This window comes from Enoplosus armatus, chromosome 14, assembly GCF_043641665.1.
Source record: "Enoplosus armatus isolate fEnoArm2 chromosome 14, fEnoArm2.hap1, whole genome shotgun sequence".
In the NCBI taxonomy this organism is placed as follows: domain Eukaryota; kingdom Metazoa; phylum Chordata; class Actinopteri; order Centrarchiformes; family Enoplosidae; genus Enoplosus; species Enoplosus armatus.
In genome coordinates, this window is record NC_092193.1 from 7,377,832 (window position 1) to 7,399,132 (window position 21,301).

Here is a 21,301-nt window from a genome sequence, read left to right on the forward strand (position 1 = left end):
ATCTCACCATAAAAATACTATGCAGCATACAATGTAATATTGTTTGTTTATGTCTGAGAAAAAAGAGCTAAATGAATACCCAAAAAAATTATACCTATAAAACAGAGGTGTGTGCATGGCGGTCAAATGAAGCTTAGAAATGATTCAAGTTAAAGACTGAAAGTGAGATGCATTCAGAGGAGTCTTTTAAATGGATATCTCTGGAAAACAAGACAAATCTTATATTGTACGTGTATAAAAACAAAAGATTTTAAAACTCAAGGAGGGGTAATAGTTTTCTAAACAGAAATATTTAAAAATTAAATAGGAGCAGATACTGGATTTCACTGCAACACCAGCCACCATTTTGGTAGAGCAGGTTTGACTGCAGGGGCATTGTTTTGAGGGGACGAGTGGAACCACATACCCAAGGCCACAACATGGGGAGTGTCTGATATAAACCTGGAGTTAAAAGTTTGTTTTCATCAGCAATTTAAAAGATGTGAGCTACCCTGCTGTCAGCCCTGAGGAAAAGAGGGCTGTTTTATTGTTAAAATGATTATATTGATATAAATAGATATTTGGTGTTCCTTCCTTTAATATCAAAAACATATGAGTCTAATCATTAAGAAAGGACGAACTGGTGTGTGTGATGGTGTGTGCTTGTATTGAAAGAGAAATACATAATTTGAGGAAGAAGATACAAATATCGAACTGTGTTGCTTGTTATAACGCACTTCTCTCGAAAATATACAAGGCCATGGATTTCTGCAGAACACGTTTGAACAGCTACATCTTAGCTTAGCACAAAAAAAAATCCATTTCAGTTTGTTAATCCACCCTTTTTGTTACATGGAGTTCTTAAGTGCAATGATTTCTCAACCTTTGGATAAGTTGAGAACAGAAACACCTTCATTCAACTGTCATTCTGGAAGACTGAGTATTTCTCAATATGTAACTGTCAGTGTGAGGGGATGTTAAAACCTTTAAGAGTTTAACAGGCCAGACTCTAATTACAACAACCTCAGGCAACATGGGGGACAATGAAGCCTGTTTCTAACTCTAAATGTAGACTAGGAAAGATATATGAGATGTGTAAGAACTGCGACCTCCCCCCTGCACATGCATGCATGCTGCTTATTTAATGAGAAGTTCCAACTTCTTGAGAATTTAGATATCGTTGCATGAAATCTCTGGCTCTCATTGCTCTTGTTTTATTTAAATCAAAAGTATCTCCAGCTCTCCTTCTATGAAACCCCCTACATTAGGTGGGGGGCACATTGTTAAACTAATATTTGGATTCAGCAACACACAAACATCTTGTATGGAGTCATGAACTCCTGGGGTGAAAAAGCTTTAAAAAACCCACATCAATGTTGCGTCAACATACAAAAGAAAAAAAAAGAAAGATGAGCCGGGGTGCAAAGGTGAGTTGCATTTATGGAAATATGATCCCTGAAAAAAAGTGCCCCTGACTGATTTATAAGAGTGCCTCGCCTCATGCACAGACACAAGAAGAGAGCTACGAAATACGTCTTGAGCATTAGAGGTGAGTTACCTGTAATACTAATACGAATAGAGACGCTGCACTCTGTTTTAGTTTCCTCAGTGTTCTGTAATGGTCATTAGTACTTTACTATTAGAAAACATTCAGAAGTATTTATGTCATTTGTAGCACTTATGTTTGGGTTATTGTTTACTTAACTTTCATCAATGAAATTTCACATCACAGTCACATCAAATCAATGTAAATGTGTTAGTTTATTATGTTTTTATTTGCAATCCCTGTGCAAGTTAATGTTAAGAATTTCATTGTTGTACTTGAACTCAAACAGAATCTAACTGATTGGGTTTTTTGTCCATCAAAAGCAGCATAATTTAATTTTGTTTCTTATGGGGAAAAAAATGCAAAAATAATGGAAACATTTATAGGCATGGTTAATGTTGTAGAACTATGATTGCTTTATTCAACAGGTACCAAAATGTCCTGTGAAGATACTCAAAGACACTGAGATTTGTTTAACGAAGAGTAGTAGAGTTAAAAAGGTCACAGTTGTTAGATACTTTGTACTGTGTTTTAAATGGAATACACGTGTACGGACACAAAGAGAGTTGATAGAAAGTATTTGTTCAAGGTTCAAGGTTAGGGTTAAAGTGTGGGAGGAACTGAGGAACAATTACCACGGAGTGATAAGGCTGATAGCAGGTAAATATTGTAATTCTTTGCCTCCACTTTTTTATCTACAGACTGCACCATGCGGTTCAACGCGCTGTTCTTCCTGCTGGCCGCATCTTGTCTCTGTCTTGCACTGGCACAAGGTAAGACACTGTAAAAGAGCAGCTGGTATCTGGCAGGAGTATCACGGAGGCGGCATGTAATACAGAGTTGTGATCACACAGCAAAGATAAAATGAGGGTTTATGAGGCTGGATTACTGCTGAAGTACCTGTGTGGGCAGATGTGGCACCTCTGTTCGCTTATTGATTTCTTCAGCACCTTTAGCATTCCCTAGTGGTGTCAATTGCCTTTTTATTGATTGATTTGATGGACTTTGTCTATGTTGAACAAATAATGCAGTATAAATTATATTATACTGTACATACTGCACTGGATTGGACCAGATTTCTGATTTACTGATTTCTGATCCTTCAGTGGCCTACGACGACTGCTGTTTGAAGTATGTCAAAAAAATGAACCACAGGACTCAAAAACATGCAGTGGATTACAGATGGCAGGTGACAGATGGAGGCTGCAACATCCCCGCTATAATGTAAGTACACATGCACAGACATTAAGAACATCCACTTTAAAGCTGAACTGACTTAAAACAGACTTCTTAAACTTCTTATTTTAGCAGACGTTTTCTATCATTGTAACTCAAAATAAATCTGTTTGCATTAATTATCTTCTAGCTTCACTATGAGGAGGGGGCGTGTGTTATGCACAGACCCCAAAGAGGAATGGGTCATAGACCTGACGAAGAAGATTGACAAAAAGAAAGGAAAGAATAAGGTGGGTAAAGTTTTTGCACTCCAAAACTTATCAAGTCATGTCTGTTTCTATTTGTGTTCTAACAACCTAGCGACAAAGGATATTTATTTTAATATATATTTTCCAGAAATTAGAGTTTGTATCTTGATGTAAGAAAGAGGCGTGTTGCTGCTCTAGAATCAAGAGAAATGACACGATTTTTCACAAGTACCTAAAACAATTTTGAATATCTGTGAACTGATGTCCAAATGGATGTGTTTGCTCTTCCCAGCATCATCCACGACAGCCGTCCAGAGGCTGAGGACCTCCTACAATGGCCCTCGTTCATCTTGCCTGCCTCTGCCAAATATCATTAAGCAACAAGCGGTTTTATGGTGTCTAACTGGAAGGCAGTGCCGGAGGCTGGCTAAGGAAATCTCGAAGCATTGCTTTTGCTTTCACTCTGCACTATGATAAAGGTCAGAAGCTCGGGTAGAATCGCAGCAGCTCTTTGTCGTTCAGGGTTGGACCCCCGAGGCCGACTGACCACCACACACCACATATAAACACCTTCAATAGCGTGGCTGCTTCAATGAGAATATTTGTGACCATTTTCTTGCCTTTTGAGACATCAGAAATTCAATAAACCATTTAATTAATGGTGATGGAGTGTAAATGGTAATACTACACAGTATATATGTAACATGATGTGTTCAGATGTCTATACTTGTTTATGTGCAAACACAAATTGTCAAATGTAAATGTCTTTCTGAATTGTGTGTCATAGAAAAGGAGTCTTAATTTCTTCTAAATGGTTTAAATGTCTGTCTTTTTTATACATGTTGTGTATAGGTTTTATTACAGTAAATGGGTTCCCATAAAAGCATTATTACAATAAACATGCTTATCAATTCCCACTCAGTGTCATTTAAAGCTTTATGATTATGGTCACATAAATTATTTTTTATTGTCTTTTCCTCTTGATAATTTATTCTTTCATGTTATTTGAATTTAAAAACATTTTTACACTGTATTTTAGAAGGGGACACACAATTTCTGCTGTTGCTCATACAAATTCATAAAGAGAAAATAATCTTCCTGAAAACCGTATGGTGTAAGTAAAGTTCAAGAATGAGTATTTTGTCTTAACACAAGGCATACAGCAGTAACCATCTAAATGTTTACCTTCAGACTGAGCTCCCTAAAACGTCAGCACAGGTGTCTTTATGAGGCTGCTATAAATTCTCCCTCAACACCTGATGTGATCGTCATTAAACATTTATGCAGTTTAGGCTGGCCATATTTTACTGTTAGATACTACACAGAAGTCTGTAACTACTCTCACCTTAAACAACCTTTGACTTCCACTGTTCCTACTACAGATCACAATAAAAAGAGACCAACACAATCAACTATAATTTCACACAGTTTCCCTTTAAGATGCATAGAATCTTACATTGTAGGGTTGCATTTTTTATTTTTTTTATTTTTTTGAATATTTTTCTTCTGTTTCCCTGCTTTTCAACCAATGCATGCTGGGATAAAATCCATCCTACCTGCCATGACCCTGAACAGAGAATGTGGATATAGAAAATTGAGCCATTAGGATTTTGACTACAGTGGATTTGCTTTGCACAGTATTCACAGCTACTAATATCTAACAATTAACAAATTATAACTCTATAATACTCTATAATCCCAATATTTAAATATTCTGACTGCAACTGCAGTGCAAAATATCTGCAGAAAGAAAGCAGGCACACATAAAGCTTCAATGAGAGTATCTGTGAATGTGATGTGCTGATTTACGACCCGCAGTATCTGATCTGACATGGTGCAGGATTTACTATGTGCGTTGCTCTCTCATCTCCATGGGCATTCACAAGAAGTGCTGGGACATGCAGCTGATAAAATCTCACTGTAAGTAATGCAGTGTGTTTGACTGCACTGTCTGTGGAGATTGATGACTTCCACACATGCACACGCTTTGTCTTGCAAAGTGTGTGTTAAAATATGCCTCAGTAGCAACATTGTCAGACAGTACAGACCTGTGCGCTGCAGCATATTAACCATCTAATGTTTGTTGATTAAAGGCAAGGTGTGAATACATCAATCTCAGCTAATGTACATGTGACTGAGATGTGAAAGTGATATGTTTGTTGTTGTTAAAAAAAAACTAGGGCTGTCAACATTAAAAAGCAGAGAATCCTTCAAGTACGCAGGTGAAGTATTTGTTTGAATAGGCTGCCAACATTGCCGACAGGCAAAGGTGATGGACCTTGAAATTGACAAATACCTCATAATTACAGAGACATTGGCATATACCATATTTATGGACATACGAAATTGCATTGCACTATATGACTAATAGTTGCCACACTTCCAGAGGTCAAAGAATTGGGTTGCAGCTTGAAAAGGATTTTGGTGCAGAGGCTTTGTTACTTCTTGTTTATATCCCAACAATGCTGACAAATGTGCTGCACTCTTTGCTTTTGCATGCTGGGGCAGAAAGAAATAGCTGTTTGGCATCGTGAGCAGAAATTTTAGCCTTCTTTTATCAAGGGGAAAAACGATGAAAGGAAAGTATGAGACAGGGAAACAATATGATATCACTTTAAACTGAAACAAATGTGATGAATTACAGGAAGTATGATGTTTGAGCACAGAAAGCTGGGAAAATGAGGTTCTAAAGTTTTACAGGAGGCTTTAAGACTTGTTCCCATTTCCAGTTGTTGTATCTCTGCCACTTTCATAACTTTCATGTCAACAGAAGTCTGTGCAAGTTTGGTGCGGAAGACTGACACATATGTGGGTATTATAAATCATGATCCCTATGTGAGAAAGGTAGAAAGGGCAACAAAAGAAAGATGAAAGCAGTCGTAAAACCTTGCACTCCACAGTAATTTGGAAATGACATTATATTTATTGCCTTGATATTTTGTACTGTTCAACCAAACCCAAAAAACTGTCACAACAGTTACTTTCTTTCACCATGAGCTGTGAACTGTATTTGCAGGATCGTAAATAATTGTTCGCCTGACTGTATTATGCCAATATGTGATGGAAATATATTGTCATTCATTATCATTCTTAAAGGTCAGTGAAGTTCAATGTTGAGTTCAGTTTATCATATGTAGGTTTCAGGAAATGTCTTAAGTTAAAATATCTATAATTACACACATTTACATACAGTATATAACTATTTTGACAAATGAAAAATACTGTACATATGAAATATAATGAGATACAACAGTAGCAATACAATACAAGTAACTTAATTTAACCGCTTTCAGATATAAACTCCACATCCTCCTTTGAATAAAAGATCAAAGGAATATTTTTGGGAAGTTATGTATTATTGTTTCTAGAACATTAAACATGTCTTAATAAACAGGAAATAAACAGGTAAGCAGGAAAAATTGAAAACAAAATGGAATACGTTATATTATTTTACAAAAATATAATTAATAACCAGCACAAAAAATATTATAATTTAATATTTGTTTATTGAAAGATTATTGGACTAATACGTACATTTGGGCCTACACTTTCATTCACAGTGAGTCGCATTAGCATGATATGGAAGTAAATCTTTTGTCGTCAATATACTTCCATAGCATCAGAGCCTCTATTGAAAATCAGATTCAAATCTGAAATCAATTTCTGCTCTTTGAGTTTTGCTACAACCAGAAGAAAGTTATTAAAGGAAAAGTTTTGGGATATATGCTTATTCGCCCTATTTCCAAGAGCGTCAATCTCATGTCTGTGTTAAATATGAAGTTGGAGCCAGGGGGCGATTAGCCTAGCTTAGCATAAAGAGTTGAAGAAGGGGAAAACAGCTAGCCTGACTCTCTCCAATATATGGAACGAACAGGATACAGCACGTTAATTAGAATAATTAGTGAGCCTTAGAGGTGCTGGTATATTTTTTTTACCTCGGTGAGAGCCAGTGTCCTGCCAGTCTTTATGCTTAGCTATCAATCAAACCTCACTCAGACATTATTTGTATAGCATCTTTAGTACACCTTTGTGTTTGGTGTAATTCAAGGTGCTTTAGGACAGTACAAGTGGAAACAATAAAACAGTTTGAGACTAATTTCACACGAGAAATAAAAATGAAACCAACAAAAAAAAGGTATAACATTTTAAAACATGAATACAAGAAATAAAAAATAAACTGCTCCCTGGCTCTCACTTCGTACTCTCACGCACAAACATGAGGGTGGTATCAAACTCATCAAACTCTTGGAAAGACGGCAAATACAGCAGTTCCCAAAATGTTGAATTATTCCTTTAAGAAGCTAAACTACATGATGACACAGACCACAGAGCGGCGTTTGTTTAGGAGGTCATCTGAACCGGCCCTCCATCTGAGTCTGTTCTGGGATTCTTTGGTGCATGTCTGATTGTAGCCCACAGCTTCCACAGACCTCCTCTTTTGGATGCGGTGTAGCAAAATCCGGTAAGTCCCGGTAATGGGGCTTCTCAAGTCTAGACTGTTGTTGAGGAGATTGACCTTGGTGATGCCAAGATCCTCCAGCGCTGCCTTCACATTCAGTTCATCTGAGCTGAGGATGTGGGAAGGCTCGAGCAGGTGGCAGGGTGTAGGGCCAGACGCCGGGTAGGCCTGGGGGTATTCAATACCTCTCATCCAGCCGCTGTACATGATCTGTGCCATAGTGAGACGATCCACAGGAACCGGCATCAGGAGGCCCTTAATGATCTCCTGGCATGGTCTGGGTACATACGGGGGAATGGTATAGGTGCCCTGCAGGATACAACACTTAAGCCTGCCTGTGTTAGTAGCTTTGAAGGGCATAGTGGCAGTCACCATGAAGTAAAGTAAGATCCCCAGCGCCCAGATATCTGCATACTGACCGATATAACTTCTCTCTTTGAACAGCTCAGGGGCTGCATAAGGTGGAGAGCCACAGAATGTGTGAAGGGCATCGCTGGGGCAGCAGGAGGCACTGAAACCAAAGTCACCCACTTTAATACAGTAGGTGCTGGTGTAGAAGACGTTCTCAGCCTTCAGGTCCCTGTGCACAATATTATTATCATGCTGGGGAAAGAGAAACATGTGTAAGATTTTTGTACATTAAAAAATTAGATATCTCCTATAAAAGTATTTTAAAATGATGTGCTATGCATTAAAAAGCAATCTGTTGTTGTAATATTCTGCATTAAGTGTCTCTCCTCTCATTTTACAATAAAATGTACTGCTCACAATGTTCACCTGACAGCTGTTGTTGACTTACCATATGTTTGACTGCAGACAGGACCTGTGAAAACACAAGCTTGCTCTCCAGGTCTGAGAGGCGCCCCCTGGTGCTGATGCGGGAGAACAGCTCTCCTCCGCCGGCGTACTCCATCACCAGGTAGAGCCGCTTGAACGTCTCCACCACCTCATACAGGCGCACTATGTTGGGGTGAGCCAGTTTCACCATGCAAGAGATTTCGGAGGCAAAAAGCGCTTGAGATCGCTTGTCCAGATGCACTTTATCCAGGATTTTTACTGCTACTCTCTCTATCAGATGAAGACAGGTGTGGACAAAGGCAGTGAGGCCACAAGGAATACACACACACAAATCTTTTTCTCTTCCTTTTCTATTTTTCTATATTCCTTATGTTGTCAAGTATTGCTCTTCCGTCCTTGCTTTGTGTTTTAATCTACACCTTTTATTAATTCCTACAGATTGTCTGTTCATCATCATCATCATCGCCATGTTGCACACAAGCTGCTGGCTATGAAGACAGTGTGGATTAGTGGATGGCCGGTTGATGAGATTAGCTATGTCTTCTGACATCTGCAATGACCCAGACTGGATTTACATTGTGTAGTATGATTAGCTGCGCTGACTGAAGTGTCTTCTGTGAAATTAGTCTGGATGTGTGTACATCCTGAGAGTTTCCAACTAATACGTGCATCAGGTAAGTAATTTGCTCTCAGAGAAAAGCGTCTGAATCTACATATTCACTATAAACAAGCTAACATGACCCACTTTCATGGGCAGTGTTTGCAGTGGTGCTTCAGATGTTTTAACCTGGGAGAGATATGAGAGGTGTGGCCCTTTTCCGACAAACCTATCATTACTTTGACAGAAGCTTGAACATTATCCTTGTGGCCAAAAGAAGATCATGATTAAATCATTGCAACAGTTAAGGTGTCAACCACATGTCAGCCACTACCTGATCACTGAAGCTGTGAAACTAGGGGTTAAAAAAAAGCGCCCAGCATCTCACCTTTGGTCAGGTCATGTATCCCCAATCTAACCTGGGAGAAATTTCCGGAGCCGATCTCTCCTCTCAGCTCGTAAAGACCCACCCGCCGTCCAAATGTCAGATCATTCATCACCCTCTCTGAATGGGTCAGATCATAAAAGGCCTTCCCAAACGCGGTGCGTTGCATGACCTCCTGCTCCTCTGTCATGTTCTCCTTTGTCTCCTTGTTCCCCACCTTTTCACCCATCTTTGGGGACGTCCGGGTAAAGATCTCTTCCTGATGTGGAGTTGACTTCAAGTGAGCCCCTGAGAAGGAGAAAAGAATCAAGCTGGTGGACTTTGGGATGCAACAGTGATGCTTGAAATTATTATTTACTGCATCCTACAATCCAACAATTTAGTGGTGTGTCTGTACTCACATGTTTTCCCTTTTATGTTCTTCTTACTCCGTTCTGTGTTGATGGCATTATTTCTGCTCTTCAAATACATGATTTCTGTCCCAGACACCAGAAGGTGCTCTGCTTTCCTTTGTAAGCTGACTTCTTTTAAATTTTACAAAACAAGAAGGTGAAAAATGATCAAGAAAATAAATTTCCACAAACCAAAAACTGAAGGAAACAAGTGATTGGAAATGATGTGAGCAGCATGATGTGAATTCAAAAGCATCTGCATGCATTAGGAAAAATGTTCAGGATGAAGTTTCTCAGATAACCAACTGTTTGTCCAGATGCTGTTATAGTACCAATGCTCTTTTTTCGCCTGCCGTCTCCCGATGCTGCAGTATATTCTCCTGGTGTATAATCCAGAACTGAACATGAAGCCCTGTAATCCCAGAGTGCTGGACTCCTCCCATGCAGACAGGCAATAGACAGGCTTTACAGAGGCTTCTTTAACCCCTAGACATGAACATACCTCCTGATGCAGGTGCTTGAACAGGACATTCATGGATTATCTCTACAATGTACTGTATATAACCATCATTACTGTTAGGGGTCAAGGAAAGGTTATAACTGCAGTTGAAGTGGTTCAGTTTCCTGCGGTCGGAACATTTAATGATATATGATTCATTATAATTTTAAACTTTATTGTCCAATTAAATTGTCTTCTTTGTCAGAGGTACTGTGTTGTTGAAGGCTGCACTAGTAACAAATACTCAAGTTATTCATCTCATTTTCCACCAAATCGAAACAAAAAAATCATCTTTACTTTCCCAACCTCACCCAAAAGCTAAAGGAAGTGAACACAGAGAGTCTGTAAGCCTTCTGGCCGGACTCCACAGTTACACAACGACCCAGACTCTGACCATGACACCAGACGGACACAAGGCCAGACCGTCTGACATACTGGCGGACTGTCTGTCCACTCCCGTCATTGTCTCACAGCCATCGTGCATAAGCTCCATGGATATGTCGCGAGTGACTCACTATAATCCAATCACCGCCTCAGTGATCATCTCAGCACATGCAATGTTGAATTAATGTTGGGAATCTACTGAGGAGATTTTTACTGGAGAGGGAAGAGAGGCTGCATTCAAACAGGTGTGTTTGTTATTAAAGAGTGGGTACTTTCATAATGTTTCAGGACAAAAAAACACTACAAATTCACTGCTTGGTTCTGAAAAGCTTGATCCAATTTACAAGAAAAGGAAGAGGCCAGCCACTGTGTGCCAGACTGTGTATGAGACAGAAGGAGGATTTGATGTGATTTGATAAAGAGGAGTAAGAGATGAGAACAAATGAAAAAAAACGCATTTAAACTAAAGCTAAAATATAACTGGCCAATACTAAATGTCCACAGAGAAAACTTCAAGTATTTTAATAGACAGGGTGTTGATTCTTCTACAAAGGATGTAAAATACGCAGCATTTCAAGACTAAATGCCCAGTCTTGACCTTGGAAACAGCAGCTGGAGGAATAATCTCATCATAACGTCCATTGATAGCTGCTCTGGAGCTCTCGTTTGTATCACACGATCTTCATCAGCAGAGGAACTTTGCCAAGGGAATTGTAGATGTTTACATTTTTCAACGTTTAAACCAACATGGACGACATGGACATGCAAACAACACAACATATCCTTTTATTTGAGTTGTGTCTTGATATCAAACTTTAAATAAAGTTTATTTTGGTTGTGAGACTCAAACTTGATAACTTCTGACCCCTAATGATATTAGTAAATTCTTATTGAAAAGTGAGTCTATTTCACCTTTTACAAAACACAACACAGTTATAAATAATATAAATAACCCCCTTAAGAGCCTGAAACCTGGTTTGAAAACAGTCAACAGTGACATATGATCTACATAATTAAATCAATTACTAGAACTGAATCTGGGTTTTTAACCAGGATTATGATGGAATTTCAATAAGATTTGTTGCAACTTCATGAAAGGAATCAGCAATTGAAACTGTTGTGGGTGTCACCTTAATCAAGGTGTCTGAGTGCTGACGGCTCTCTGAACGATGATCCGTTGATCCCGGTGAAAATGAGGGGATCATATCAACACTTCAAAGAAGGACTAACACCTTATTAAGATAAGAAAGGACAATCAGTAAAATGCCAACATCGTAACATACACTTCTTTCCTGTGATTCAAATAAGACTTGATTACATGATGTAATATGTCTGAAAAAGGAACAAACTGAGTGTTTAGGTTGCCCCGTTTGGAAATGTAATTGACAAAACAATTGTGTGTTGTGGACCTTTCTGCCAGTATACTGTCTTCTTAGTTAAGTTTCCATTTTACTTCAGAAATGTTACATATAAACAGAGATTGACAAGCCTAAAAACAAGTTACATACAGAGTATGTTATTCTAATCTCGCCTGTGAAGAGAAAAAGAAGCAGAGATTTGAAGGGCAGCTCTGAGGGGTCTGGCCATTTGGTGTCATGTTGAATAAACACAAAGGTGCTGGAGTTTTCTGAAGGGGAGGCTCAGGCCCCCACGCTGATCCTGTTTATGTGTTTGGGCCAGGTTTTGTTTTAAGTTGGAGGTGCTAAACACCTTCCCCCTGAGATAAAAGATGATTAATGCCTTTGAATGAGCGACACTTTAATGGCTCAAGGCTACTTAAGCACTTCATTAGGGTGAGCTCGGGCCGGTCGACACACTCGAGCCACTGGGTCCCTCGCAGCAGAAACAGAAAAGCTGTAGAGATTTCCTTTGAAGTGGCCCCTGCTTGTAAGAACTCCATCACACAAAGCATTCAGCATGGAAATTTGATTAGCTCTCACTTTTTTTTGACCCCACACCACTCTGAGACCTTGTTTTCAGGTGACATTTGGGGCTGAAGCTCGATCCCGTATAAATATCAGAGGCATCGGTGAGCAGAGGGACACTCAGGATCTGGCAGCCGAGGAGCAGATTCGGACTAAAGCCATGGATGTACCCCGACCATTCCTTCTCCTCCTGTGTGCCCTCCACCTGACCTGTAAGTACTGTTTGCTCTATTCTTTTCTACTGCTGCTGTGACCTGCACAGAAGCAGTCATTACTACACTAACTTAACTGACACCAATGTGCTCAAATATACTTGCTTATCCCTTGTGATATGACTGGAAACACTGGGGTGAGATGTGTTAAATGTATTTTAACTGCACAGCATTCACTTTCCATTTAACTGATTTGTTTTCTCCACACAAATCCAAGATGAATAGTTCAGGATAAACATCATGCATTATATAAATATTCTTTTAAAATAAAGAAATTGAGAGTTTTTTTCTTGTGAAGCTATAGTTCCAAATATTCATGTGGCTGTCTCAGGGCCTAAATAACGGCTAATTAATGCTTTTCATTAACAAATGACCTTGAATAAAATGGATTCCTGCACTATTGTGGCTCATGTTTAACTTGCATGTATATATAAAATATTGTGATCTCATGGATCTGAATCTGCTCATCTTGGAAAATGTTTTAAATCATTCTATGCTTTCTCTATATCAAGTGAAATGATAAAATTGTCAACTCACTGATGTTTGTGTTGTGTTTTCTAGTGACCGGAGTGTTGAGTAAACACATTGATCACAGAAACCTGTTCACACAGAGGGTATGCTGCAAAAGACAGAGCCACTTTGTCTACATTGGACAAGGTAAAGCACCCCATCAATTTATGTACAAGCTTTTATTTGCCATTAAATGCAAGTCTGTAATCCTGCAACAGAAGCCAAAGTATGATTTATCAAACAGATTGAGAAATTTAAAAAGCTACTCAGATTAATAAAAACTTTCTTTTATTTTTAAATAATAATCATTGTCTCTCTCCACAGACATCTCTGGGAGTCCTGTCAGTGTTGATGTGGGAATGTGCAGGTCGCACTGTGGGGGAGCATCCAGGCCATCACATGAAGCAGGACAGCAGGAATACTCAAAACATTCCTCAATGCTGGAATTTCTCAGGAGCAAAAAAGTAAGTGAAGTTTCCACAAGGGGGCGCTGTAACTTTGTGATTGTCTGTCAAATGTTGTTATTCTGAAACTCCAATAGGCCTACATTGATAATGAAGCTACTAATCAAGTGTCACAAAGCAATTATTTTAGTATCAAAAGCATTATTCATGTGTAAGATAAAGGAGTTTTGGTGGGCAACTCTGCATAAACCAACTGTAAAACAATAAACTACACAAGTTAAAAACACCTGCGTCTCGAAATAATTTGCACCAATCACAGAAACATGTTGTAACATGTCTGAACATTAATTTCTCTCTCCTTACTAAAGACGAGGACGCGCGGACTTGCAGCTCTAGAGAGCTCCGACCCGCCGAGCCAGCTGCCCTCCTGCGGGATGAACCAGGTGTGTGAGCCGACCGGAATGCGCGTGAACCGGGTGCTTCTCTTCGAGGGACACCGGGAGGTGGAGGTCATCGAGGAGTGCCACTGCGAGATCAAGCTGACTCAGTGCATCCGCGTCCCCGCACTGAGGACTTACTACTCCGAGACGCCGTACGAGACAGTCATCGACGTGGGAGGATGCCCCCGGTCCAAGGGCTCACCAGGTGTGTGTGTGTGTGTGTGTGTGTGTGCGTGTGTAGCAAACCTGTCAAATAACAACAACCCAAACAGGAAGGTCGGTCAATCAGCCTGTTTAAAACAAAAGGGGATATACAAGAACTTTTTGGAAATGGGGAAATAAAGTAATTGGATTTTTTTCCCCTCTGCCCTAACACAATTTAGATTTTATGCCCAAAGAAAATCAACTTTGTTGTTTTCGTGCATAGCAACCTTTGGAAGTATCCTGATAAAAAGAGTACAGTGCCACTGTGTTTATGTATTGATACACATTGAACTACAGCATGTTTGTGGTCCAAGTAAAACGTTATAACATCATATAAGTCAGTTATATTGACATTCACTGGAGGTCAAAGCAGCCCTGCACTGCTAATATTGGATTCACCACCATTCACTATACTGATAAAGTTAAAGGCCCAATCCTTACTTTTTGACAATTTCTAGATTTTACCTGAATGTACAGACATAAGTGAAAGTGAAGAAAACTCAGCATTTTGTGTGTTTGATTATAACCTAATTGAAGATATAGGTCTTTTTTGTTGTTGTCTGGTGTATTAAAAGACACAACAATCAGTTTGGAAGTGATCACAAAGCTAATTCTGTGCTTTAAAGTTCTGTTTGTTTACATTTGGATCACAGATTGTAATTGAGCTGCTCTTAACTTTTCCTTTATCAATCATTCACAGAGGGATTCTCCTGTGTCCCCACTAAGTTTGACTCGGCCTTGGTGGAAACCCCTAACAAAGTGGACCTCATCCAGACAGTGGCGGCCTGCGAGCTGAAGGAAAGCTGCTACAGGGTCCCATATGTGGAGTATTACTATGAAATAGTCCACCATGCGGATGGAGTCAAAGAGGAGAGGCTCAAAGTAGGTGTAAACTCTAAACTACACTGAACCATGGGCTCTTTTTATTTCTAGTTCTCATAAATCATCAGTCTGTATAACATAAATATGTGTGAATCCAGCTTCATTTCTTCTCAGCATGGCGTACTTAACACCAGAGGAGTGATTCATTTGGGATGCTGGTTTCACACTCTCTTTTGTAATCAAGTTGAGAGGAAATGGGGGTCTTGTTGGGTGCCAGACAGTAATGAAGTATCTTTATTCATTAGACACATGTGTGGAAGACAGCACTTAATCAAGCTAATCCACTGGCCAGTGGCTGGCACCGCACATCCGGGTGTGAAGGACCTCCGGATGCTTATTCATGTACAACCTGCAACAATACACATGACAGACTGGCAGATCTGAGTGTCCCGGCTCATCTGTATTCAAGAAAAAACAATTAAAACCTGATTGAAACGGTTTTGTTGTCCATGTAGAAAATGAGGATTTAGACTCATTATTCTCCATTAAAACTGTATCATTCACAAAAGTCCCACTTTGAAGCACTTACAACAAAGTTCATTCACAACCCTCTCAATACCACAAAGAACAGCATCATTATTTGTGATTTTAACATCAGACTTTATGCGATAAACAACTTTGAATTAGATTTAAGTTTTTAAAGATAAGATTTAAGTTGAATTCCTGGACACAGTTGGTCATCTGCTGTGCCTCAGCACCAAAGGTGCGAGTGCAGCACAAACACAAATGGCCCCCGCAGGTGTCGAATCAAAGCAGTTAACATGCTAAACAGCAGCTGGCCGCCCAACTCAACTGGGTCAATATTTGTGACCAGCTGTGAGCTGATTGCCCTCTCTCTGTGTTGCTAATTTTCCACAGGAAATAGATGTGGGCAGATGTTTGGGAGGCTGCACTACAGGAAACCGATGCCTTCTCAGGTAAGTATGAACACAGCTGCCGTGCTCATCCACACACACACACACACACACACACACCTCCTCTGTCCCTCTCATTACAATTACCTGTGAGCTCTGACACTTTCTGCACTTTAATTCCTACACCAAATGTCCCTCTTATACCTTCTGCTTTATTTTGTGGCAGACTTATAACAGTGTAATTTCAGTTTATCTTCAGCATATGAAAAGAACAAGAGGTTCACGGTCCAAATTTAATGTACAGTTCCTTCATCATGTCATTGGACTTGAAATATGGCTGGAGGAGTTAAAAATGCTGCACAAATCTTAATTTTAAGTAGATTTAAGGTTGTCTTCTTCCACACTGCCTGACAGTATCACATACCTTTTCTGTATCAACCTGTTCCAGCACTTCATTGAAGCTGGTGTTTGCACTGACTGAAATATTCAAACCCAAAACTCCATGTTTTTGCAAATATTCTTTTGTATTGTGTCTTATTTTAGACACATTTCCCCTAAATTCAATCTGACACATTTGGTATCTTTGGAAACTTTGGGCTCTCATCTAAAATTTGAAACCAATTTTTTTTTTGGCTACACAGCATTAGTTTGTTATCACTGCCCAAACAGTGAGTTTAATGCATGTCTTAATGCATGAGAGCCATTTTACTTGTCTTTAATTTTACAAATCCCTCCTGTATTGCACAGTTGAAATACATTTATATCAGCAGATTAATCAGAATCCTAATACCTTCATAGAAAGTTTATACAGGAATTATCCATGTTGAACTTGACAGTAAAAAGCCCCAAAATGTCACTGGACAGAGAGGCATAACATGATGCAGCACAGGAAAACCGAAAGTTGATTGTTACAGTACAGCAGGCTATATGTAATACTGTAATTTAGGTATTTAATTGATATTTCTCTGTGAAAAATGTGTCAGGCAACACATACAGCATACATACACATACAAAAGTGGTTGTTTGTTGCAGTGCACAAAGTGATTTAAATGTTCTTTCGATGTTCTGCTGCAGGAGTCCATCTGATCCACAAATCTGCCACTTATGGGCTGAAGGACAGTCCAGCTCCTGTGTTTCTCAGGGCTACGAGAGCCACAGCTTCCTCAACCAGCATGGGCATATCCGCACGGTCCTCTCCATCACTTCCTGCCTTTGCCAAAACTGAACACTACGCCCCCTACTGGAAAACAACTTCCAATCCCTTCGCAGGAGTGGAAAAGCTTTAATTCACAGTAGCTGCAGTTTATTGATGACCCCACTAAATACTATGACATTTTAAGAATTTGCTACCATAAAGTATTATTGTATTATATGTAATATATGTAAAAATGATAATTTTGTAAATAAATTTAATACAAAAGATCTGTGATGTCTTTGGGCCACTGTACAACACATTTTTCACAAGCTGCAAAAAGAAAACAATTAAAAACAATACATTTTACCACAGCAAATAGAGAGTGCAGTCCGCTTCAAATAAATTATTATATAAATGTAATTAGTATAATAAGGTTTGAGTTCTGAAAACTAGTTAATTTATCAGAAACAAGAGCAAGTATTGGCAGACTTGACAGATTGTCTTTCAGACTTTAAGACAATCTTCGGATGAATGAAATCTGAAATAAATTTGAATCAGTATCAGTGTCTGAAGTTTCAAAGGGCCAAATGAAGCTTTGAAGAAGCACTGCAGGAGCACATGAAAAGCCAACCAATTTCGAAAAAAAAACACAAGTGCAAGTACTTTAGCTCCGTATTTTGATATCAACGTGTGAAACAACACTATTGTTGGGGGTTTTTTTCTGTCATCCTAAGAGAAGAGGTTTTATGACTTGCTTACAAGGTGTCATGTAGAAAAAAAAACCTTGATCTCTTAAATGTTTATTACAGAGGGGGAAACAAACCTTTTCAGTGTCCTTCGCTCGTGCGTAATTGTGCGTAAAGATCAAAGTAACCAAATGGCACGGTGAGCCATTTCTGAGTTTCCTAGGACAGAATTGAGCAGGATTTGAGAAATGAATGAAAAATAACCAAGTTTAAAGAATAACAGGTTTGATTTTTGTGCACAGGGTTAATAATAATAATTAATCAATAGTATCTAAAGTGGTGAAGAGTAAACTCCGCAACAAAACCCAAATTCCCACTGTGCACACCATCATCAGTATAATACACTGTAGGGAATTCACACTAAGTTATATTCAGAACGACTTATGTCGAACCTCTGTATGATATAAAGAAAACTGTCTTTTTATGAAGGAAAATGAACGACCTCTGGCTGGAAGTCTGTTTAGCACCACATTAGCTCATTGCAGGAGATCAGTCCGGTTGGAGCTCTTTCATAAAATAAAACTGCAAATTTGGTGATTATCCAGCTGTAACTGGATAAGCAGTTATGTAAATATCGCGACGTGTAGTCTGCGACACCCGTCCCTTTATTGAAGTAATTGGTTTCCACCTGAGACACTGAGCCCATTATTCTAAATTAATGGATTCATTTAGTCGCAGTTGACCTCCCATGGCGAGTGCACTTCCTCGAGAGATCAGCTCCGAGTTTATTCCGGCCATATTCTTTACATCCCTCCACTATAAAATGATACACCAGAGATAAATATATCCCACAACAACACAGTCACTCGTGGATGTGTACCAAGCATTTTCAAAGGCTGGATTTAGTTTATTTGAGCCTTTATTGCCAGACGTGGGGACAATGGGCTTGAATAAGATCTACAATCGGGTTCACACCTTGTTAACACCGCCATTAGTCCCCCTTTACATTCGCTGATTGGTGATTTACATTTGCGACCAAATAGCATCTTTACTGCTGTTTACCAAGGCTTTGGGGGCACTGAAGAGTGAACGGGAGCATTTGATATAAAAAGTCGAGCTTCCAGGACCCTGCAGTCACTCCAACTCCAAGTTGCTGGCCGGTCGTGTGGCTCGAGGACACAGATGCACCAGGGATCTACTCAAGCTTCGGAGATGTTGATGCTTGTGATCAGCTTTGCCACTTTGGTGTGCACCGCCGCTGCACGGCCTTCTCTCAACTACCTGGAGAATCATTTCACCGCCGAGAACGAGTCAGAGGAAGTCCGATCAGCTGCCATCAAGAGACTTTTGGAAGTTTTTGGGATGGAGGACCCCCCAGCTATCCATGGACACAAGCAGCCACCACAGTACATGCTTGATTTGTACAACACGGTTGCTGATGTGGACGGTGTGACCAAGGACCCGTATCTTCTGGAGGGGAATACTGTGCGCAGCTTCTTTGACAAATGTAAGACCAGATTTGAGAGTGCATATGATCGCTACTGGCTCCTGTAGACAACGGAATATATTGGCGTTTGTTTTGGTCTCTAACATTATATAATTTCCATTGCAGTGCGCAGTGAACAGGTGGAGTTCAGGTTCAACTTGTCCACGGTTGCCAGAACTGAAAAGATTCTCACTGCAGAGCTCCATCTTTTCAAGCTGCGACCTCAGGCCACAATGACATTCCACAGACACCACTTCTGCCAGGTATGTACCATTAAATGAAATCATGGTTTACTGAAATACACTAAGTCCACCTAATTGCATCTCTCCCATGGGACATTACTGTAACACCCCATCTCTTCTCTGTCATCCAGGTTAGTGTTTATCAGCTGCTTGACACCAGCAAAAACAACAACACACAGGAGAAGAAGTTGCTGTCTTCTCGACTCATCCCAGTCCACTCTACTGGTTGGGAAGTGTTCACCATCACACAAGCAGTAAGTATCCACTTCTCTTTAAGACATGCATTGACCTTTGTTGGTGAATTCTGAACATAATTGCCTCGATTCTGTGTTTTAATTGACTAATGTGAACTTCTTCTTGAAGGTCCGCTCCTGGATGGTAGATGAAGGCAGCAACCTGGGGCTCCACGTGGTGGTTCGGACCCTGGGAGGAAGCCAGATGGATATGAAACTGATCCGCTTTGCTTCAGGACGCAACCACCACCAGAGCAAGCAGCCCATGCTGGTCCTCTTCACTGACGATGGCCGCCGCTCTACTACTCTCGAAAGCACAGGTGAGCCTTTTGTCAGCTTTGATGTCATTTGACTGATCAGGTTACGTCCAGTGATAGTAAGATTACAAAGTTCAGGTGTTTTCGTGGTTACTGCGTATGAGCAGGGGTGTAGATAAGAACTATGGGGCCTAGGGGAAACTCTGGGCCCTCAACCCCCCATTCTCTTGTCCTCATTGTTTCTGTCATCACAAATTTCTGTGCGGCCATCAACAACTCAAACAAATCTTTGCACATTTTACATTATACAGCACAAACAGCCAAAACATTTGCTGTCATATGCATAGAAGGTTTTAGGGGACCTGCTATGACTCATAGAACATACTGTATAAACATACTAAAATACTGTGTTTTCTAACAAAATGCTCTCCTTTCCTTCACCAGACCCACACGATACTACAGCCACTTCGAGCCTGCCACAGGCCCCCATGTCAGGTCCATCCTCCCGCAGCGCCCGCTCTCTGGACTACAGTGAGGAGGAAGGTGTGTCTTTGCCCTGCCAGCGCCTGCCCCTCTACGTTGACTTTGAGGAAATCGGCTGGTCGGGCTGGATTGTGTCTCCCCGGGGATACAACGCATACCATTGCAAAGGCTCCTGCCCCTTCCCCCTGGGTCAGAACATGAGGCCCACCAACCACGCCACCGTCCAGTCCATCATCAACGCCCTGAAGCTGATCAAAGGCATTGAGACGCCGTGCTGCGTGCCCGACAAGCTCTTCTCCATCAACTTGCTCTACTTCGATGATGACGAGAATGTGGTGCTGAAACAGTATAACGACATGGTGGCAGGAAGCTGTGGCTGCCATTGACATCAACTCGTCACTGGTGTTGGGATGCACAGACATTCATAAAGAATACAATGTAAATCAGGGTTCTGGTACATAGATAGCCAGCTGCCCTTTAAAAGTAACGAGTAATGTGCAAAGTCCCATATGTGGCATTGTAATATATGTAAATATCCATAAATTATAATATATGGCAGTGATAGAAGTGATATCCTGTGAAAGATGTAAATGTGTTTATTTTATGTTTTCTGTTATCATTACACCATCAGAATAAATGGTGTAAACAAAAGATTATAGAGTGGATTTATTTGCAAAATACTTTTCACTCAAAACATGACATTGTTTCAAGAAGATCTAAACTGAAGTGTTATTGATTATGACAGATCCCTGCAGTATTTCCACACAAAAAAAATGATCAAATTGGAAGAATGCTTGCAATCTTCTCCAATGACCACGGTTTTCTGGCTACAATAATTTGATTTAGACGAAATGTAACCAGCCCATATCAAACAATATCAACCC

At 40.1% G+C, this 21,301-nt stretch overlaps 4 protein-coding genes across 4 annotated transcripts; 3 read left to right on the forward strand and 1 right to left on the reverse strand.

The window, feature by feature from the left end:
• Window positions 1-1,482: 1,482 nt before the first annotated feature.
• On the forward strand, window positions 1,483-3,866 carry ccl25a (chemokine (C-C motif) ligand 25a). Its single transcript, XM_070919211.1, has 5 exons — window positions 1,483-1,528; window positions 2,227-2,298; window positions 2,632-2,749; window positions 2,892-2,991; window positions 3,242-3,866. The coding sequence occupies exons 2-5, from the start codon at window positions 2,235-2,237 to the stop codon at window positions 3,269-3,271; spliced, it is 312 nt and encodes a 103-aa protein (XP_070775312.1). The 5' UTR covers window positions 1,483-1,528; window positions 2,227-2,234; the 3' UTR covers window positions 3,272-3,866.
• Window positions 3,867-7,255: 3,389 nt separating this feature from the next.
• Window positions 7,256-9,660, reverse strand: LOC139296875 (serine/threonine-protein kinase NIM1-like). The gene is made up of 4 exons (XM_070919435.1): window positions 9,591-9,660; window positions 9,193-9,477; window positions 8,208-8,476; window positions 7,256-8,011 (listed from the first exon to the last, which is right to left on the reverse strand). Exons 1-4 carry the CDS (start codon window positions 9,658-9,660, stop codon window positions 7,256-7,258), a joined length of 1,380 nt encoding a protein of 459 aa, XP_070775536.1.
• Window positions 9,661-10,475: 815 nt separating this feature from the next.
• pnhd (pinhead) lies at window positions 10,476-17,120 on the forward strand. The gene is made up of 8 exons (XM_070918736.1): window positions 10,476-10,586; window positions 12,445-12,601; window positions 13,163-13,258; window positions 13,436-13,579; window positions 13,912-14,160; window positions 14,860-15,041; window positions 15,900-15,958; window positions 16,970-17,120. The coding sequence occupies exons 1-8, from the start codon at window positions 10,476-10,478 to the stop codon at window positions 17,118-17,120; spliced, it is 1,149 nt and encodes a 382-aa protein (XP_070774837.1).
• Window positions 17,121-18,898: 1,778 nt separating this feature from the next.
• Window positions 18,899-20,803, forward strand: admp (anti-dorsalizing morphogenic protein). Its single transcript, XM_070919635.1, has 5 exons — window positions 18,899-19,223; window positions 19,329-19,465; window positions 19,576-19,698; window positions 19,808-19,997; window positions 20,379-20,803. The coding sequence occupies exons 1-5, from the start codon at window positions 18,899-18,901 to the stop codon at window positions 20,801-20,803; spliced, it is 1,200 nt and encodes a 399-aa protein (XP_070775736.1).
• The last annotated feature ends 498 nt before the right edge of the window (window positions 20,804-21,301 follow it).

Coding starts and splice junctions, on each gene's coding strand:
- ccl25a (XM_070919211.1), top strand. CDS start 2,235: ATGCGGTTCAACGCGCTGTTCTTCCTGCTGGCCGCATCTTGTCTCTGT. Junction 2,299..2,631: donor CTGTCTTGCACTGGCACAAG/GTAAGACACTGT, acceptor CTGATCCTTCAG/TGGCCTACGACGACTGCTGT. Junction 2,992..3,241: donor AAAAGAAAGGAAAGAATAAG/GTGGGTAAAGTT, acceptor TGCTCTTCCCAG/CATCATCCACGACAGCCGTC.
- LOC139296875 (XM_070919435.1), bottom strand. CDS start 9,660: ATGTATTTGAAGAGCAGAAATAATGCCATCAACACAGAACGGAGTAAG. Junction 9,478..9,590: donor GAACATAAAAGGGAAAACAT/GTGAGTACAGAC, acceptor TCTCCTTCTCAG/GGGCTCACTTGAAGTCAACT. Junction 8,477..9,192: donor GATACATGACCTGACCAAAG/GTGAGATGCTGG, acceptor TTCATCTGATAG/AGAGAGTAGCAGTAAAAATC.
- pnhd (XM_070918736.1), top strand. CDS start 10,476: ATGACACCAGACGGACACAAGGCCAGACCGTCTGACATACTGGCGGAC. Junction 12,602..13,162: donor GTGTGCCCTCCACCTGACCT/GTAAGTACTGTT, acceptor TGTGTTTTCTAG/TGACCGGAGTGTTGAGTAAA. Junction 15,959..16,969: donor GGAAACCGATGCCTTCTCAG/GTAAGTATGAAC, acceptor GTTCTGCTGCAG/GAGTCCATCTGATCCACAAA.
- admp (XM_070919635.1), top strand. CDS start 18,899: ATGCACCAGGGATCTACTCAAGCTTCGGAGATGTTGATGCTTGTGATC. Junction 19,466..19,575: donor ACAGACACCACTTCTGCCAG/GTATGTACCATT, acceptor TCTGTCATCCAG/GTTAGTGTTTATCAGCTGCT. Junction 19,998..20,378: donor TACTACTCTCGAAAGCACAG/GTGAGCCTTTTG, acceptor TTCCTTCACCAG/ACCCACACGATACTACAGCC.